The following is a 16,411-nucleotide window of genomic DNA, read 5'->3' as shown; positions in this document are numbered from 1 at the left end:
CTCCTAAAAAACCAAAACCAAAACAAAACAAAAAAGAAACACTACTAACTATAGCCAACATCTTAAGTTTGATGTAATTTCCCCCAACCCACTGGATTAATGACACCCTGTACTAGTCTTGTATGTTTATTATAGTTCATGAGAGAATGTTCTCTTATTTGTTCTGTTAACCACAGTCCATGGATGCTTGGTTTTCAGATATGGCATTTTTCAGTTCAAGAATTTCAGTGGTTTTTTTTTTACGTTTTCATCTCTTAAAATTCTCCATATTTTCATTCATTATAGTCTTCTTTTCTTACAAAACCTTTAACAGATTTGTCATAGCTATTTTAAAATCCCCTCTGCTAACTTCAATAGCTAGTTTCTATATTTGTTTCAATCGAAAGATTTTTCCAATATCAGGGCACATATTGCTGTTTCTTTACTTGCATAGTAAAATGCTGTTGTGTCCTGGGCATTATGGATTCTGTATGTTAGGTTGGATATATAGTTGTTCTCTGAAAGCATTTGCATTTTCTTCTCTTTTTGTACCTTTAGCATTGACATAGTACTTTCTTTGCCTTTGCTGCAGAAATATTACAATATTACTGTTAACTATGTCTGTAAATTAGACTGAATTTTTCTTCTTGCAGGCAGTTAAATTACTTGTAGATCACCGATTTTTTGGAGGCTTCGTTTAGATTTCCTTAGGGCTATGCCTAACTATTTTGGTTTTGAACTTCGGTATAGAGAAAATCCCTTAGTTATGATACATGGCCTTTTCTCTTAAGGCATAGCTCTATTGGTATTTCAGTGGAAAGCCAGAGTATTTACAAAGCCTCTTCAGTTTGTTGAAACTTGAACTGAAACCTGTCTTTCTTGTGGTGGATGGTTGCTAAAATCTCTGCTAACCCCCTTCATGCTTTCAGCTGATTTCCTCTAAGTTTTCCCCTGCACAAGAACAGCTTAAGAGTCAAGTGAGATTGAGGACAATTTATATGCAGCCTTTGGATCTCCCTTTTTATGGATCCTCACAACCCCTTCCAAATTTAGCTGCTTGGAAAGTCAAAACGTCAATCCTTTAAGTCTGAAATAAGAGGTAAATAAAACTGCAGCTTTCTGCCTGCGTGCTTTCTGTATCCCCTGGTTGCCATGGACATTTTGGACAGGAGAATGCCCTAGGTTTGGGGATGAGCCAAAAATATAAAACTCAACCAACGTGATTCTCTTCTTTCAAGGGTCTATCTTTTTTTTTTCTGTATAATTTTTTTAAATTGAAGTATATCATTCATACATGAGACCTATCTCTTTAGGTTCTACCTCCTTTAATTGTCTTTGCACCCAGAATGCATCCTTATTATCTGCAGGAGACTTAGTCCAATACAAACTATTCTACCATCACCAAAGCTGGAAACATTGAAAGGGTGTTCAACCGAGTATTTTTAAATAATTAAAATCTAATAGTAACATTTAAAGCCAATGAGCTGTGAAATTTTATTTATCTTATATTTCTTTTGTGACCCCTTGGGGCTTTGTTTTTGGAGTGCTTTCTGATCTCCAGAATTGCTATCCGATTATGGCTTTATATGCTACTTTCATCTTCTGCCAGTATCATATGTAGATATTCTTATTTATATATTTCCTCTAATTTCTTATTTCTAGCCATTTTTGAATATCTTTAATATCATGCCCCATACCAAACAAAATGTAATCTTAGAACATTTTGTGCTTTATTTTTTAAATCAGAAAAACATTGTACCAAAGTTATCACACTGGTTTGTGGCCCTTCTATCAAAACCCTATTAAAAAATCATGTTAACCTAGTGTTACTGTTATTCTGTGTTTTAGTTCTGATACTGTCAAACTTAAAAGATTTAAACCACGAAATCCTTTTTGAACTATTGTGACCTCTTACGAATTCTTGTGAAACTCATGAACTCTTATATTTTAGACAAGTTGGGAAACTTTCATTTGCTTATACTACATAATCTTTAAATCATCCTGCTTCCTATTTGATAGGCTTTTGTTTCCAACAGCAACCTCTAATCACAGTTTCAATTCAGCAGGTTTTCTGATTATTCATGTTAAATTATTTTCTTTAAATATCTGCAGTATCATGTTCACCTTAGTAGGTTGTTATTAAATCAAAAGCATTTTTCATAACATTGTATTTTTTTTTTGCTAAAGTGAGTTTTAAGAGAGTTTCTTTTTCAAAATATGAAATATATTTTCTTGTTTTAATGGGTTTTATTCAAGGGAAGAAATTAATTTGCACATATTTAAGCCACAGAGAAAGTTGTGATAAATACAATACTCCACTCTGACTGGGTTATTTTGATTTTAAGTTAAAAGTCCTGGGAATCAGTGTTATTTTCTATCAGATTTCCCTTACTTGCAGCCTTACTCTTCATTTCTGGTTTTATGATCCTATTTGTAAAGTTTAATTTCTAATTTAATTTTAATCTGCCATTACTATTAAAGAAATTATAATAACATATTTGGGATTTATAATTTTAACTATAAATAATTTCCATAACTAATAATTATTCATTTTTCAGAATTAATTTTTTTCAGAATTCATTATTGTTTTATTAACCATTGCTTTAAAATAACCGAATATAGACTGCTAGAATAATTAGATCAAATGTATCAAGGAGAAAGCAATATTTCTACATTTTTTGGTTAAAGTTCATATTGAATAACTATGATTTTACTATATGGATAAATATATTTCTATGGTAAATGGGTATGAGAATATTTTAAAATTAATTTATAATATTTACATTATTTTTCAGTGTTTCTGAGTATTATTGAAGTTTAGACAAATCATGAATTTGAGAGTGGTCAATTAGTATAAATGAAATTGAAATGTGTTAAAAAATGAGTACCATAAATAGTTACATATTCAAATGCCTATTTTCCTAAAGGACTATCAATTCTAAATATGAAACATTGGCTAATAAAAAAATGTCCCTTAAATATGATAGCTCTAAATATTATATTTGCTAATATAATATTGCCTAATAATATTTAGTTTTTTTTGTTACTTGCTTCTCATATACTAGCACTACAAAGAAGTGTGGAAGTGATACTATTTATAATATATATTCACTTTCAATCATAATATAGGGATTCAGATAGAATTGGTTCTTTAATGTGTACACAAACATTGTACAAATTTAAATGGTCCAGTATCACTAAGAGCATTTAGATGAATGGTTACTGTTTTAGCAATCTCTCTTCTTTAAATGTTTATTACCATGTTCATTTTTACTAAACATGAAGACAATATACTCATACTAACAACATTTTCATATTTTTAGAAAACAGCTGTAACTAAATCATCAATAAACACCTGTCAATTAGTAATGAGGAAAATTTCAAGTCAGAATATTTTTATTACTAATTATGCTGATTATTTGACCAAATTTAGGATAATATTAGCTATCAAAATACAGTATACAATGCTATCTTTTTCATTGAAGGTTAAAAATGTAATGATACTTTCATTTTGTATATACACTTACATATATATATTTATGTAACTATTCTTAGCTATTTAGTACACATGGAAAAATTCTTATTTATTATTATTAGATGATTTCATATTTTCTTGAGTATTAACATATCATATATAAATATTTTTGAAAATCCAACTAGTAAAGATGGTGTACCAAAAGTCACAGATTGTCCTGAAGCACCATATATCATTTTGTATAAAAGGTACCATCCCTGAATATCCAGCTGTTTCTTAGAAATCATATATAGGTATGTATGGTTCTAATGACGTTTCTCATATAATTCACACATTAATATTTTCAAATATATCTTGATTTGTTAGTACTATGCAATTATATTTTTCCCGAGGATATTAATTTGACATGGGAGGACTCGTTAGTGAAAATGAATACTAAATGCCATACCATATAATTCCTCTAACATTCAGAGTTGCTAAAACAGTATGAGAATAAAACCTCCTAAGGAAAATTTGATATAGCTTTCCTATGCTTTTCCAGACCTATTTTCAACACTGCTAAAAGGGGGGAAATTCAAGAAGGCACTGAAGAGACCGCCTCACCAGACCCTGATGTTACTTCTCCTCTGGATGTACATGCTGCAGCTCCATAGGAGCCAGGTTGGAAAAGTTTCTAGGAAAACAATATATTTTTTAATATATATATTTTAAGTAGAAATATCCTTTTTCTGTGGCAGTTTTCTTTTTAGGCCCAGAGATATATACATTAAAAAATCCACATTTTAGTTTGAACCTAACATTTATTTTTAATTTTTATTATTTTTAATTAATAACAGAAAAACTGACTTTTCAAAATAATTTTGAAAGTTTATGGTTTTAAACTATGCAAAATTAGTTGAAAAAGTCATTCTCTTTTACACAATTTTATTTTAAAGAATATCAAGCTGTTATTATTTCATTGTAATGATGGAATATGAAGTTAAATTTTTATAAATATTTATATCAACCCTTTTTCAAGCCCTTCTCTGTATACTATATAAATGGCAGTATATTGGTTCTACAGTGCTCTTTTTTCTAAAATCAAGCTCAAGGAAAGTTATACTGTTGCTCTTAATTTTAAGGTGAAATTTTAAAATTAATAACTACTCAAATAACATTGTTCATTTCCTAAGCTTGGGAGGACCCTAGAGATATAAGCCAGTGAGTTAACAAAATGATGTTGAAAGGGAATTTTTTTCTTAGACTTATCTTAAAACCTAAATCTCAGGTCTTGTATACTTTTGAAACTGTAGTGAATTCAGAATACTGAAATGCATTACAATACAGAGAGTTGATAATTATTCTATAACTGAATTGTACATAATAATTATGAGTATAAATAATGTTTTTAAAACCTTACACAGTCAAGACTTTTAAAGGATGTAATTGTATATCAGTAATCAAAAAGTATAAACATGAAAAGTAGACAAAATAATTTAACTTAACTCTGGGGCCATAATTAAAGAACTAATAAATGAAGTGAATTTTTAAATAAAAGAAAAAAAACAATGCATAACACTTCTTACATTTTTTTAATCTGAAATAATAGGTATATATAAAGTAGGAATCATCTTTGAATGTGTATGAGGGCAGGTGTTAATAGGATATATCTGCATCTCTACGTAAGGAAAATTGGCACTTTCAAAGTTTAGAACAGCTCCTGAATTGTTTACAGTTCTCTCATTAATTTTTTAACAGAAAAATATAGATAATTGTGCCTTGTATTACAATTATTGTTTCAAGGATAGGGTTTTGTTGTTCTTTCTCTCACATTAAATTGTTAACTCTTTGAGAGAAGTGACACTGTCTTGAGACCCATTTATTTTTCTTTCTCCGATGAGACAGAATTAATATTTGATTTTCAAATAATATTTGATTTTCAAATATTACTTAGAAAACTGTTGATATGTCTAAATGCACAAAGTCAACAATAAAAAACAAATACTTTTTTGAAAATAGGATATTTGTTCCTAACAGTTTGTATTTATTAATTCAAAAGTTTTTATCAGTCCATCTGCCAGGAAACTGTAAAGCAAATTTGGCATATATGACTCCTCTATTTTTTTAAGGGTCTAAGATAGAGAATCACTTGGACAGACAAAGAATGAGAGAATCACTTGGACAGACATAGAATGGTGGCCCAAATTATATTTTTTAATTTTGATAACTTTTCTTCTACATTGCATTGACTAAATTCTTGTGAGATTGAACAGTTCAGTCTTTAGCCATATTTAAACATAAAGTAAGAAGGATGGCATGTTCTTTACTTTCTGTAATGAGAATGTCTCTGACAAATTTGACTGCTTTAGTTTCTGTATAGTGTGGTTCAGCCAAATTGAAAAGGGACAAGGAGGAAATTGTTAAGGGGAAAATGGGCCTAAGAACAAAATTTCTGGCAGGTTTAGGTAGAAGAAAACAAATCTCAATAACCTGTTAATCAGTAAATAATTTGAATTAATGTGTTAAATTTATTTTTCAGTGAAAACAAAAGGGTCATAAATAGATCAGCATAAGGGGTACATAGTGGTAGTTGAAAAGAAGTAATAGCACTGCAAATACCTACTCCTAAGGATTGAAGCAAGCATCCAGAGAGGCAACAGGGATGAATCTCTGTTCCGTGGAATAGTTTGGGTACTTAGAGATAATTTAGTTCAGTTCTCTCATTTTACTTAGGCAAATAGAGACAATGTTTATGATATACATAAATTGGTATATAAATGATATAAAAATTGTAGGTGAAAGACAGACAAGCAACCTATTTTTTTCCTGGGGAATAAAGCTGTAAAAATTGTCTTTGAAATGAAAATAAAGCAGATAAAGTGAACTTGTGATTTTGGAAATTATCATTGACATGTAAGAAAAATCAATTATACAATTTCTGATAATACATATCCTCATATTCATAGTTATTCTAATATATCATCAATTGTATTATATCTGCTGGCATACAAGCTTGCTGCAGTATGTTTGTCCTTCTCCAGCTACTTCCCATTTCTCTATAAAATTTCTTGAAAACTTATTTATATTTTCGGTCTCTACTACCACTCCACCTTCTCTCACAAAACCACTCCAGTTAGACTTTGTCCACCTGCTCCACCAATCCAACTCAATTCAAGATCATCTGTACACATTCACATTGCCAAATTCAGAAATCAAGTGTCAGCCTTAATCTTATCAGATTATCAGCAGAATTTATCACACATAATAGCTACCTCATGATACCACTTTGTTTTGCCTCCTACTTTTTCCATTTCTGTAACCGTTTTTTCTTCCTAGTACTCTGACTCTTCTATCACCATTTACTTTCTATATGATCTTATTCAGTCTCATTACTTTTAAACATTCTATTGACTCTTGAATTTGTATTTTCAGCCTAGACCTCTTCTCTGAACTCAGACTTGTGTGTCCAGACTTGTACCTACTCAGCTTGGATGTCTGTTGGGCATCTTATACTTCATATCCAAAACTGAACTCCTTATACACCCACCTCAACCTGTTTCTTCTGTAGTCTTCATCATTTCAAGAAGTAGCAATTCCAGTATTCCAGTTACCCTAAACACAAATTTGAAATTTTGCTTGACTTCATTCTTTCTTAAACTTTGTAAACAATTCAATGACACACCTTTATCATTTTGCCTTTAAAATATATACAGAATTTGGGAACTTTTACCATCAATATTGCAACCACTCTGGTGCATGATACCATCATTTTCCCCTTGGAGTAAAAGACTCCTAAATTCAGTCTGTGATTCCTACTTTGTCTTGTCCATTTCCCAGTAGTTTATTTTTGTTCATGGAACTGGGCTGTCAAATATAGAACCCTAGAGTTGATGGGTTCCCTGAAATGAAATTGTCTTCACTCCCCCATTATTGTCCGAATTGGAGAGTCAGGCAATTTAACATGTAACCAACATGAGTATCACCAAGGGTAGTAAGGCTGTTTAAGACACATATTGTATGTATGATAGATTCCCAGCCTATTCTAATAAGTAACATGCATTTCTAGCCCTTAAAAACAAAATGTACATCTGTGTGATTTGGACACATTACTTAAGAATCCCATATTTAGTTTCCTCATCTGTAAAATAATATAGCCTACCTTTATATGTTTTTGAGGGTTAAGTAAAACAATACATTTAAAACATGTACCAGTATATAACAAAAAATTAATCATAGATTTATATCCATAATTAAATGACAAACTTATATAAATCTGTAATTACTAATAGAATTGATGGAATGAAGTTGATGTCTTAAAGGCTACAGAAAATTGAAACAGAACAAATAAGCAATGTTAAAACCATTATAGTTCTTGTACATAGGAAGTAATATCAGCCCTCAAAAAGTATGTGGAGAAAAGGAAATACGGTAAAACTATAATTTTCTCTTTTCTTAGTAACAGTCTTCATGGAATTTTTGAAAAATAAAAACCAGTACATTTTGGATAGATTGTTTCTCCCTGCTATTTATTAAAAATCAGGATTTTTGTTTGCACTTTGGCAAAGTATATCTATCTAGGACTTTTAATATAGACAGAAACACCATTTCAAATTGGATTAATAGTTATGTATTCCTTATATGCTTTTTATATCCTGTAAGTCATCAAGAAAATTTTCTGTTATATCACACAAAGGAAACTGAAGTTTCTTTGTAACTCTTCAATCTATATTCTGTTATGGTTCATGTCTAATCTTGATGTAAGTCTGTTTTTTAATAATATGTTTCAAAATGTTTAAACTCTAGGAAGATGTTGTAGTAGATAGTAGGGATGATGTTTTGTTTCTCTGAAAGTTAGGAGAAGAGATACTAGATATTTTTAAAAATCAAATATTAACAACAAAATGTCATCTGTTATTGAAAATATAATTATATTTTGACAAAGGTAATTTGGAGACTCATTTAATGTTATAATATAAATAAATGGCAGAAGGAAAGGATTAGTGCCACTTAGTGATCTTTCCTCTATCTTCAGAGATAGCCTGCTTGCACAACAAATTCAAAGAATTTATAGAGGTAAATATGTTCCAAGATAAATGAGAATTTGACATTATTATTGAAACACTTATACCTAATTATCATGATGGCTTACTGAATAATAATTAATCAGTATTTATATGCCAGAGAATTGGAGCAAGGTATAAAATCTGAAGGGGCCCCAGAGCTGATAGATTTCCTGTAGTTAAATAGTCTTCACTCATCCTATATTGCCTATTTTGACTAAATTACATGCTTCCCAAGTTCTCATTGAGTGGAGCAGTTAGATGGCATGCTTGGGAGTCTTCTGCTGTGCTCTTGCCTTACATGGTGTTTTTTGTGTTCCCTATATCCTTTCTTAAGCCTAGTAAACATGAGGTAGATTAAGGCTATTTTTGTCTGTCGCATTTATTAATCCAAATCCAAGAAAACTATTGCTGACTGACACAGAAACTGTAGGTAATTTTTCACTTCTTTTAAATTTAGATGGAATGTAATTGAAATTATTAAAATGAAAATGATAATGTAAAAGAAAAGTAGCCTCCTTGGTTTGCCATCTGTTTATCTAATGACAAATACCATGCAATGGATTGGTTTAAACGACATGTATTTATTGGCTTACAGTTTTTAGGCTAGAGGAGTCCAAATCAAAGCATTAGCAAGGCCTGGCTTTCTCCCTGGAGACTAGCATTCTGGTATTGGCTTGCCATAATCTTTGGAATTCCTGGGTTTGTGTCTCTGCCTCACATCGCTTGGCAATCTCCCTCTTTTTGTGTTGCCTTTCTGGTTTCAACTGGCTGCTGGCTCTTACGTGGCCTTCCCTGACTCCTAACTTCTGGTGTCTTCTCTATATATGGCTTCTACTAATATGAATTAAGGCCCAAGCACATTCAATTGGGCCATACCTTAAATAAAGATAACAGCTTCAAAATGTTCTTATTTAAAAATGGTTTCACATCCACAGGTATGCAGATTAAGATTAAGAACATTTTTACCTTGGGGTACATAATTCAACCTACCACAGTAGATGTTAGGTAGTAAAAAGTATACAGTGTATAGAAAAGCAATATAATGTTGCTGAGAATATGGACTCTGGATTCAAATTCTGCACCATGATTCACTCTCTGTGTAACATTGGGCATGCTATCTAATTTTTATATGTTCAGTTTACTTTTCTAAAAATCTAGATTAATAATAATTACTGACCTCATGGGATTGTTGTGAGACTTAAATGAAATATTTTATGAAAAGTGTATGTATAGTGCTATATAAAGTTATTAATAGTACAGAAAATTAAACCTCTGTAATTAATAAGGATCAGAGGGTTAAATAGTAAGAAATTCAATGAATGAAAGATATTAAAAAAGGGGAAAAGAAGAACTTGGTGAATTTATTTTATTCCTGAAATGTTGGATTTAATGCAAATATGATTTGAAATCATATTTTTCCTTTCTCTACTTGCTACTTAAATGTCAGTGTTTTCACTACTTTTCTTCTAATGATTAAACTTATATTCTCTGAGACATCTCGTCTATGGCTACCGTGATCAAAAAGGGTTGGATAACTTATCAAAATTTTGTCTATAACCTAGACCTTTTGCCTGAGTAACAGCACCATAATCCAAATTGATTACTGGAAATTCAAGTCTTAACAGTAAACCCTTTGTATGTACAAATGAGTGTCCTTTGCTTTCCCTAAAATGTATCCTTTTCATTTAAGGTCTTCCAACTTAGGCCCATTGGTCTTAACATTACCTCTTCCTCTAATGCTGTATGCCAAATATCTCCTTGGTTTACACCCTCTACCATGTCTCAAATATCAGAATATCAGGAAAGTGTTTCCTGATTACTTCATATAAAAAAAACACATCCTCATTCACCTGTAGCCCCCTTACTTTAATTGACATTAATTTTCTCTATAATACTGATAATCATGATATTTTGTTTTTTTATTTATTTTATTTCTTAACAAGTTATCATGCAATAAAAATTCCATGAACCAGAGAATTTGACTTATTTTTGCTTTGTGTCCAAAGTCTAGAACATTGTCTAATACATTATAGGCCTTAATAAATATTTATTGAATGAATCATTGGATTATTTAAATGATTATTAAGTAATATTAACATCTGTACTGTATTCTAAAACACAGTTCAATCATAGTTTATCCATTCACCTATAAGAGATAAATATTTCATTTGTCTTTAATTTGCAGTATTGGAAATGTTGCTTCATGAACATTCCTTTGAAGTGTTTCTATAGCACTTATTTCTAATAGCAGAAATATTGTTTTGATACAAAAATTTTAAATGTGATATTTGTTCAAAAGGTGCCCTCCAAAAAAATCAAGCATATATATCTTTACAATACTAAGTGGTTTTATCCATAGGCATGTTATATATATTTCTATACATATATATATGTTTTTGTGTATGAATAGATTTGATATTTTTATCATACTGTTCTTCTCCAGTGTCTATTCAAGGAACATTTAAGGCATTTTCAGTAATGTATACCTTTCAAGGAGTCAGAAGGAAAACCATTTCCAGTATGTGAATAATTTCCACAAATTTGTGGAAATTAGATTTGTTTCTGTTTATTGCTAATATTAGTAGTCCTAGTGTTTTCTTAATGCTATTTGAGGAAATTTTAAGATTAATGACAAGAAGGAATGTATAATCTAAAGAAAAATGTTTTTATGCTGAAGCATGTAGAAACAGGCAGAAAATTTAAAAATATGAGCAAGGTTGGTATTTTTAATTTACTAACTAATCTTTATTTTAACTTTCACAGGTGGAATGATGGAATTCAATGATTTAAATATAATGTGTAACCAATAAAAATTCATTTATTATCCAAGTCAGGAAGTCTAATATCTTCCACCTTTTTATGCATTACACTAATGACTTTTCTGAAGTCATTTGAAAATTGTTATTCACAAATAAGAACTAATAGAAACAGTGGTTTGTATATGAAAACTTCTTTGAAGACATCAGCTGAGGAATTATTTGCTGGTAGCTCTGAAGGATAAAAAATGTTGAAAACACCCTCCTTGCTCATAGTTACATATATCAGTATTCAATAGAAAATGGAGTAAACATACCCTCTGTATTCTTGACCAAATGTTTTAGCAGGTCCATGTCAAAAGACTGTTAAATATAAAAATATGCCATGCTGTGAAAAGTACCTGAAAAGTAATTTTAGATCATTATTCAATAAGAATGAATCTCTTCATAAGTGTCTTGTTAAACTTTCTAAAGAATCATACATTTAGAGAAGTGGCTTAGATTGGTAAATAGAAAAAAAAGTTTTCCTTTACATTTTCCTCTCTCTCCTGGAAAGTTACTAAAAAAATTTCTAATAATACATAAGTGATATTAACTAATCCTGATGAACTGAATTAGAAAGTTTGGTACCTAAACCATGCCTAGCCAACTATGACCTGTTAACCTGACTAAACTGCTACTAATCCAATTTAATTCAAATGGAAGTTAAATAATGCGTTTATCCCAAAGCGGAAACACAACTCTTATGTCTTTGAGGTTCTGGAGAAAAACGGGTGGACTTAGTGCATAGATGACATTTTGATTCCTTCTAGGTGAAGGTTATGACTTTAGAATAAAAAAGATAGGTGAAGTAAATAGCAGGTTACAGAGTTTAGAATTCCATAAAGAGATGCTCCTGGCCAGCTCCAAGACACAATTTGCAAAGACTTGGATGAATTTATTTGGCAGGAGAATTATCCCTCTGTTCAGGAAGGCATTAATATGAAATTTAATAAAAGAGGATAAAACATTATGCATATAATTCCACAAACCCTGTACACACAAAAAATAAATGGCATGGAAAATCTGAACACACACAAAAAATAGAAATTGAATGAAGTAAAATAATTATGGACTTATTTGCCAATATATTGAACAAAGCAGGAATAGTGTATGTAGTGATTTGGAAATGTTTTAAAATAAGTAGATATTAACAAAGAATCATTAAAAGGAATCTCTAAATTGATAAAAATAATGCAGTGGCACTGGTGGATTAAAACTAAGAGAAAAAGAGAAATCTGTAAACAAGTTGCAGAGTATGGAATATAAAAGGGAAGAATAAGTGTTGACAATGTTGGATAGCTAAGGACATTACCATATTATACAAAGAGGTTCTGAATTTAATTTTGGAAATTGAAACCAAAGAAAGCTACAAAATATAGACTCTGATACCTGAAAATCTTTTCAGTATGCATACTTTACCTGCTTTTTTTACTTTATATATTTATTTTATTTAAAAATGTATTTTATATCAATGCTACAAGTTAGTTAACATACAATAATAACTACAATAATATTAATAATAAACCTGCCTAGTCAGTGGTTATACTCCCTCTTACTTTTGTTCATTCCTCAGTCATGACGGATTTGGTATGATGTCCTCTCTGCTTCATGCAAGAAGGGTCACAGATGTTATGGGGCAGAGGAATGGAAATTTTTTGCTTGCAATTGAAGATACTGCTTTCTTTTGGGATAGGGCTGTTCCATCATCATTCTTCTGTTAATTGTCCAGGGCAAACCTGAAGAACTGGAGAATAGGAGTTGGCAACAGCCCTGTAGGGTTTCAGGGTTTAACTGACATAGGAACAATTCAAAGACTTTAAGTCTCTGAAAAAATATACTTAGCAGGTAAATTAAAGATTACTACCAAGTACCAGCTGATGATGTAACTAGAAAATGACCTTGAATAAAAGGGTCAACTCAGACCAGCAGAATATCTCAGTCTACATATAATACCAGGAGTTAAAAATGCTTTTTGGCCTGAATCAAGGGGGAAATGGAAAGGACAAATGAGTTTATATGGCTATAAGTCTCCAAAAAAGAGCCGGAAGGTTATCAGAGGGGTTGCCCTTATGCACACCTCAGCAGAGTCCCAGAGACAGATAAAGTAGATAAAACCCCAGGTATTGGTTCTTCTGAGGACTACAGAGACCCACAGGTTTTGTGGTCATGGCAGATGGAGTTCAGTGCCATGCCAGTTGGCCTTTCTTTGGAGTTTGTGTTTCTGTGTGATGGAGCTGGACTCAGATGTGATCTTTTTTCACAAGCCTCTCCTGTTACTTCTACCAGAACTATAGTGGTGCTGGGGTTTAATATATACCCAGGGGATCTGAATCTCTGGACTGACCATATGATAGCCAGGCCCTGAGCCTCAACAGACTTCAGCTCCTACACTCTGGTTTATTGGACTTTCCCTACTCAGCTAACATGGAGCTGAAGAAGGTCAACCACCACACCATGGAGCCAAAAGTGCCTACAACTGAAAGCAGGAGGATTGCATCCAGCATCCATGTGGAATCTAAGCCCCTCTTGATACAGATGTGGAGTGGACACAAGCATTCCAAGGTCCACAGGATGGAGGAATAGAATACAGATTAGAGTGGACTTACTGATATCCTATTCATGAACTATTGTGATTAGTAATCAAAAAAATGTGGCCTTGGTGTGGAGAAAGTGGCCATGGTGGCTGCTGGGGGTAGGGAGTGGGAGGAAGAGATGTGATGTGGGGGCACTTTTGAGGGTTGGAGTTGTCCTGGCTGGTGCTGCAGGGACAGTTACTGGACATCGTATGTCCTCCCATGGCCCACTGGGTGGACTGTGGGAGAGTGTGGGCTATGATGTGGACCACTGACGATGAGGTGCAGTGGTGCTCAGAGATGTATTCACCAAATGCAATGAATGTCTCATGATGATGGAGGAGATTGTTGCTAGGGGGGCAGGAGTGGGGTGAGGGGGTTGGGGGTTATATGGAGACCTCATATTTTTTGAGTGTAATATTAAAAAAATAAATAAAGACCAAAAAAAGATTATAGGATCAAATAAATAAGTGGAAGAATCATGATTAGGGGATTTATGAGTGAGTGCAACTATGTCATATTAGGGAAATATCTATTCATATATTCCCAGATAGAGCCTCCTGAGGGGTTTTGATACCATACCCCCTCATACCAGATGTCCATAGGGCTCTCAGAAGAATGTTTGTTTGAGGCTTTTTTTTTTTATTTTGGAAATCTGTGAAATCTGTTGAGACCTGCATAAGTGTAACCCATGGAATGACCCAACTCACTTTGACATCTCTTAGCCATAAAAACTCTGTTTTATTTAACACTTCTTCATTTTGACCAAGGTCTTTCTTGAAATGCATTGCTGATTATTGCTTAGTAATAGTCCCTCAGTTCCAGGAAGGCTTATTGCAGAGTCATGTCCCATGTCAGGGGGGAGGTAGTGAGTTAATTCACAAAGTTTTACTTAGAGAGAGGCCACACTTGAATATCAAGGAGGTATAATTTGTACTTTTAGGCATTAATTATCATTAGGCTTAGTTTCACTATTACAAGAATAAGGTTCATAAATGCAAGCATTAAGCTCAAGGGCTTAGCTTATTTAGTCTGTTATCTTTTATTAAGCATGGCTTATATATTCAAGAGTTTTTGATCATCTTATTTGAGAAAGTAGGATTTCCCACGTGGGAAGTTTAATAGTTTGCTAGTTACTGTGAGAACTTCTGTATTAGTCAGCCAAAGTGGTGCTGATGCAAAATTCCAGAAATCTGTTGGCTTTTATAAAGGATACTTATTTGGTGTAGAAGCTTACAGTTACCAGGCCATAAAGCATAAGTTACTTCCTAACCAAAATGTATTGCCATGTGTTGGAGTAAGATGGCTGCCAACATCTGCAAAGAGTTCAGGCTTCCTGGGTTCTTCCCAGGACTCCATTCTCTCTAGGCTTGGCTACTCTGCTCCTCTGTGTGCTTACTTCCTGGGTGCCACCTCAGAATTCCAACTTCCCTTCTCTGCTGTGCAGTTCTCTGTGAGTCCCCACCTACAAAGGGGGTGGGGACTCAAAATCCTACTGATGTGGTCCAATCAAAGCCCAAATCATAATTTAATCATGCCCAGAGGAACAGACCAGTTTACAAACATAATCCAATAACTGTTTTTGGAATCCATAAACAATGCCAAACTGCCACAGCTTCCTTCTATTCAGAAAACATACCTATGGCAATGATGTAAAGTTCAAGATGTTCAAAAGGCCTTGTCTATTAAAACATCTGACTGTGTCCCACCTATACCTTCTTACCAGGGTTATGTTAATTGACAAGTAGAACATAATTATATACTTGCTTTACTTCTTCTATAAAGTTCTTTTCTTTTTTTCCTGAGGAAGAGGCTTTGACCTACATGGTTGCATGTACTTTCAGAGAAGCCTCAGAGTAAAACAGTATAACTAGCAAAGACATTTGGTTGTTTCTGTGACATTTTTCTAGAATAAAAAATGGAATTTTCTTATAACCCCTCTATTGTTGACACTTAACATTGGTGTGTGGCATCCTTTTTACAACTGATGTAAGAATGTTAAAATATTACTGTTATAGTCCATATTTTGCTTTAGGTGCATTTTTCCCCATATAATGCCCTATTATTAATACCTTGTATTAGTGACATAATTTTGTTATAGATCCTGAAAGAACATTCTGATATTTGTATTATTAATTTGCAGTACTCATCCACTTGCTTTCAGTCATTCTGGGATATACCTAGTGGCAGGATTGCCAGATGATATGACAATTCTATACTTAGCTTCCTGAGGGATGGTTGAAATGTATTCCATAGTGATGCACTATTCTAAATTCCTACCAAAAGTGAATAAGTGTTACTATTTCTCCACATCCTCTCCAACATTTGTAGTTCTCTGTCTTGTTTTTTTAATAGTGGCCTATTAGGCATGAAATGATATCTCATTGTGGTTTTGGCTTGCATTATCTTAATAGCCAATGATGTTGGCATCTTTTCATGTGCAATTTAGACATTTGTGTTTCCCCTTTGGAAAAATGTCATGTATTTTCCCATTTTTTAGTTGGGTTACTTGTCTATTTATTGTTGAGTTGTAGTATTTCTTTA

General features: G+C 32.5%; 1 protein-coding gene across 16 annotated transcripts in view; it reads left to right on the top strand.

Annotated features, from left to right (window-relative positions):
* Window positions 1–16,411, top strand: part of EPHA6 (EPH receptor A6) — a 975,172-nt gene that overhangs the window by 171,309 nt on the left and 787,452 nt on the right. For 6 of the 16 annotated variants that reach the window (XM_071214882.1, XM_071214885.1, XM_071214880.1 and 3 more), the window contains one exon: window positions 3,996–4,114. The exons of the other annotated variants lie outside the window; for them this stretch is intronic. In XM_071214882.1, the coding sequence (XP_071070983.1) occupies window positions 3,996–4,114 (119 nt within the window). The remainder of the gene's footprint in view (window positions 1–3,995; window positions 4,115–16,411) is intronic. 16 annotated transcript variants of the gene reach the window in all.

Source organism: Dasypus novemcinctus, chromosome 4 (assembly GCF_030445035.2).
Source record: "Dasypus novemcinctus isolate mDasNov1 chromosome 4, mDasNov1.1.hap2, whole genome shotgun sequence".
Classification (NCBI taxonomy): domain Eukaryota; kingdom Metazoa; phylum Chordata; class Mammalia; order Cingulata; family Dasypodidae; genus Dasypus; species Dasypus novemcinctus.
This window is presented reverse-complemented; position numbering and strand designations above follow the sequence as displayed.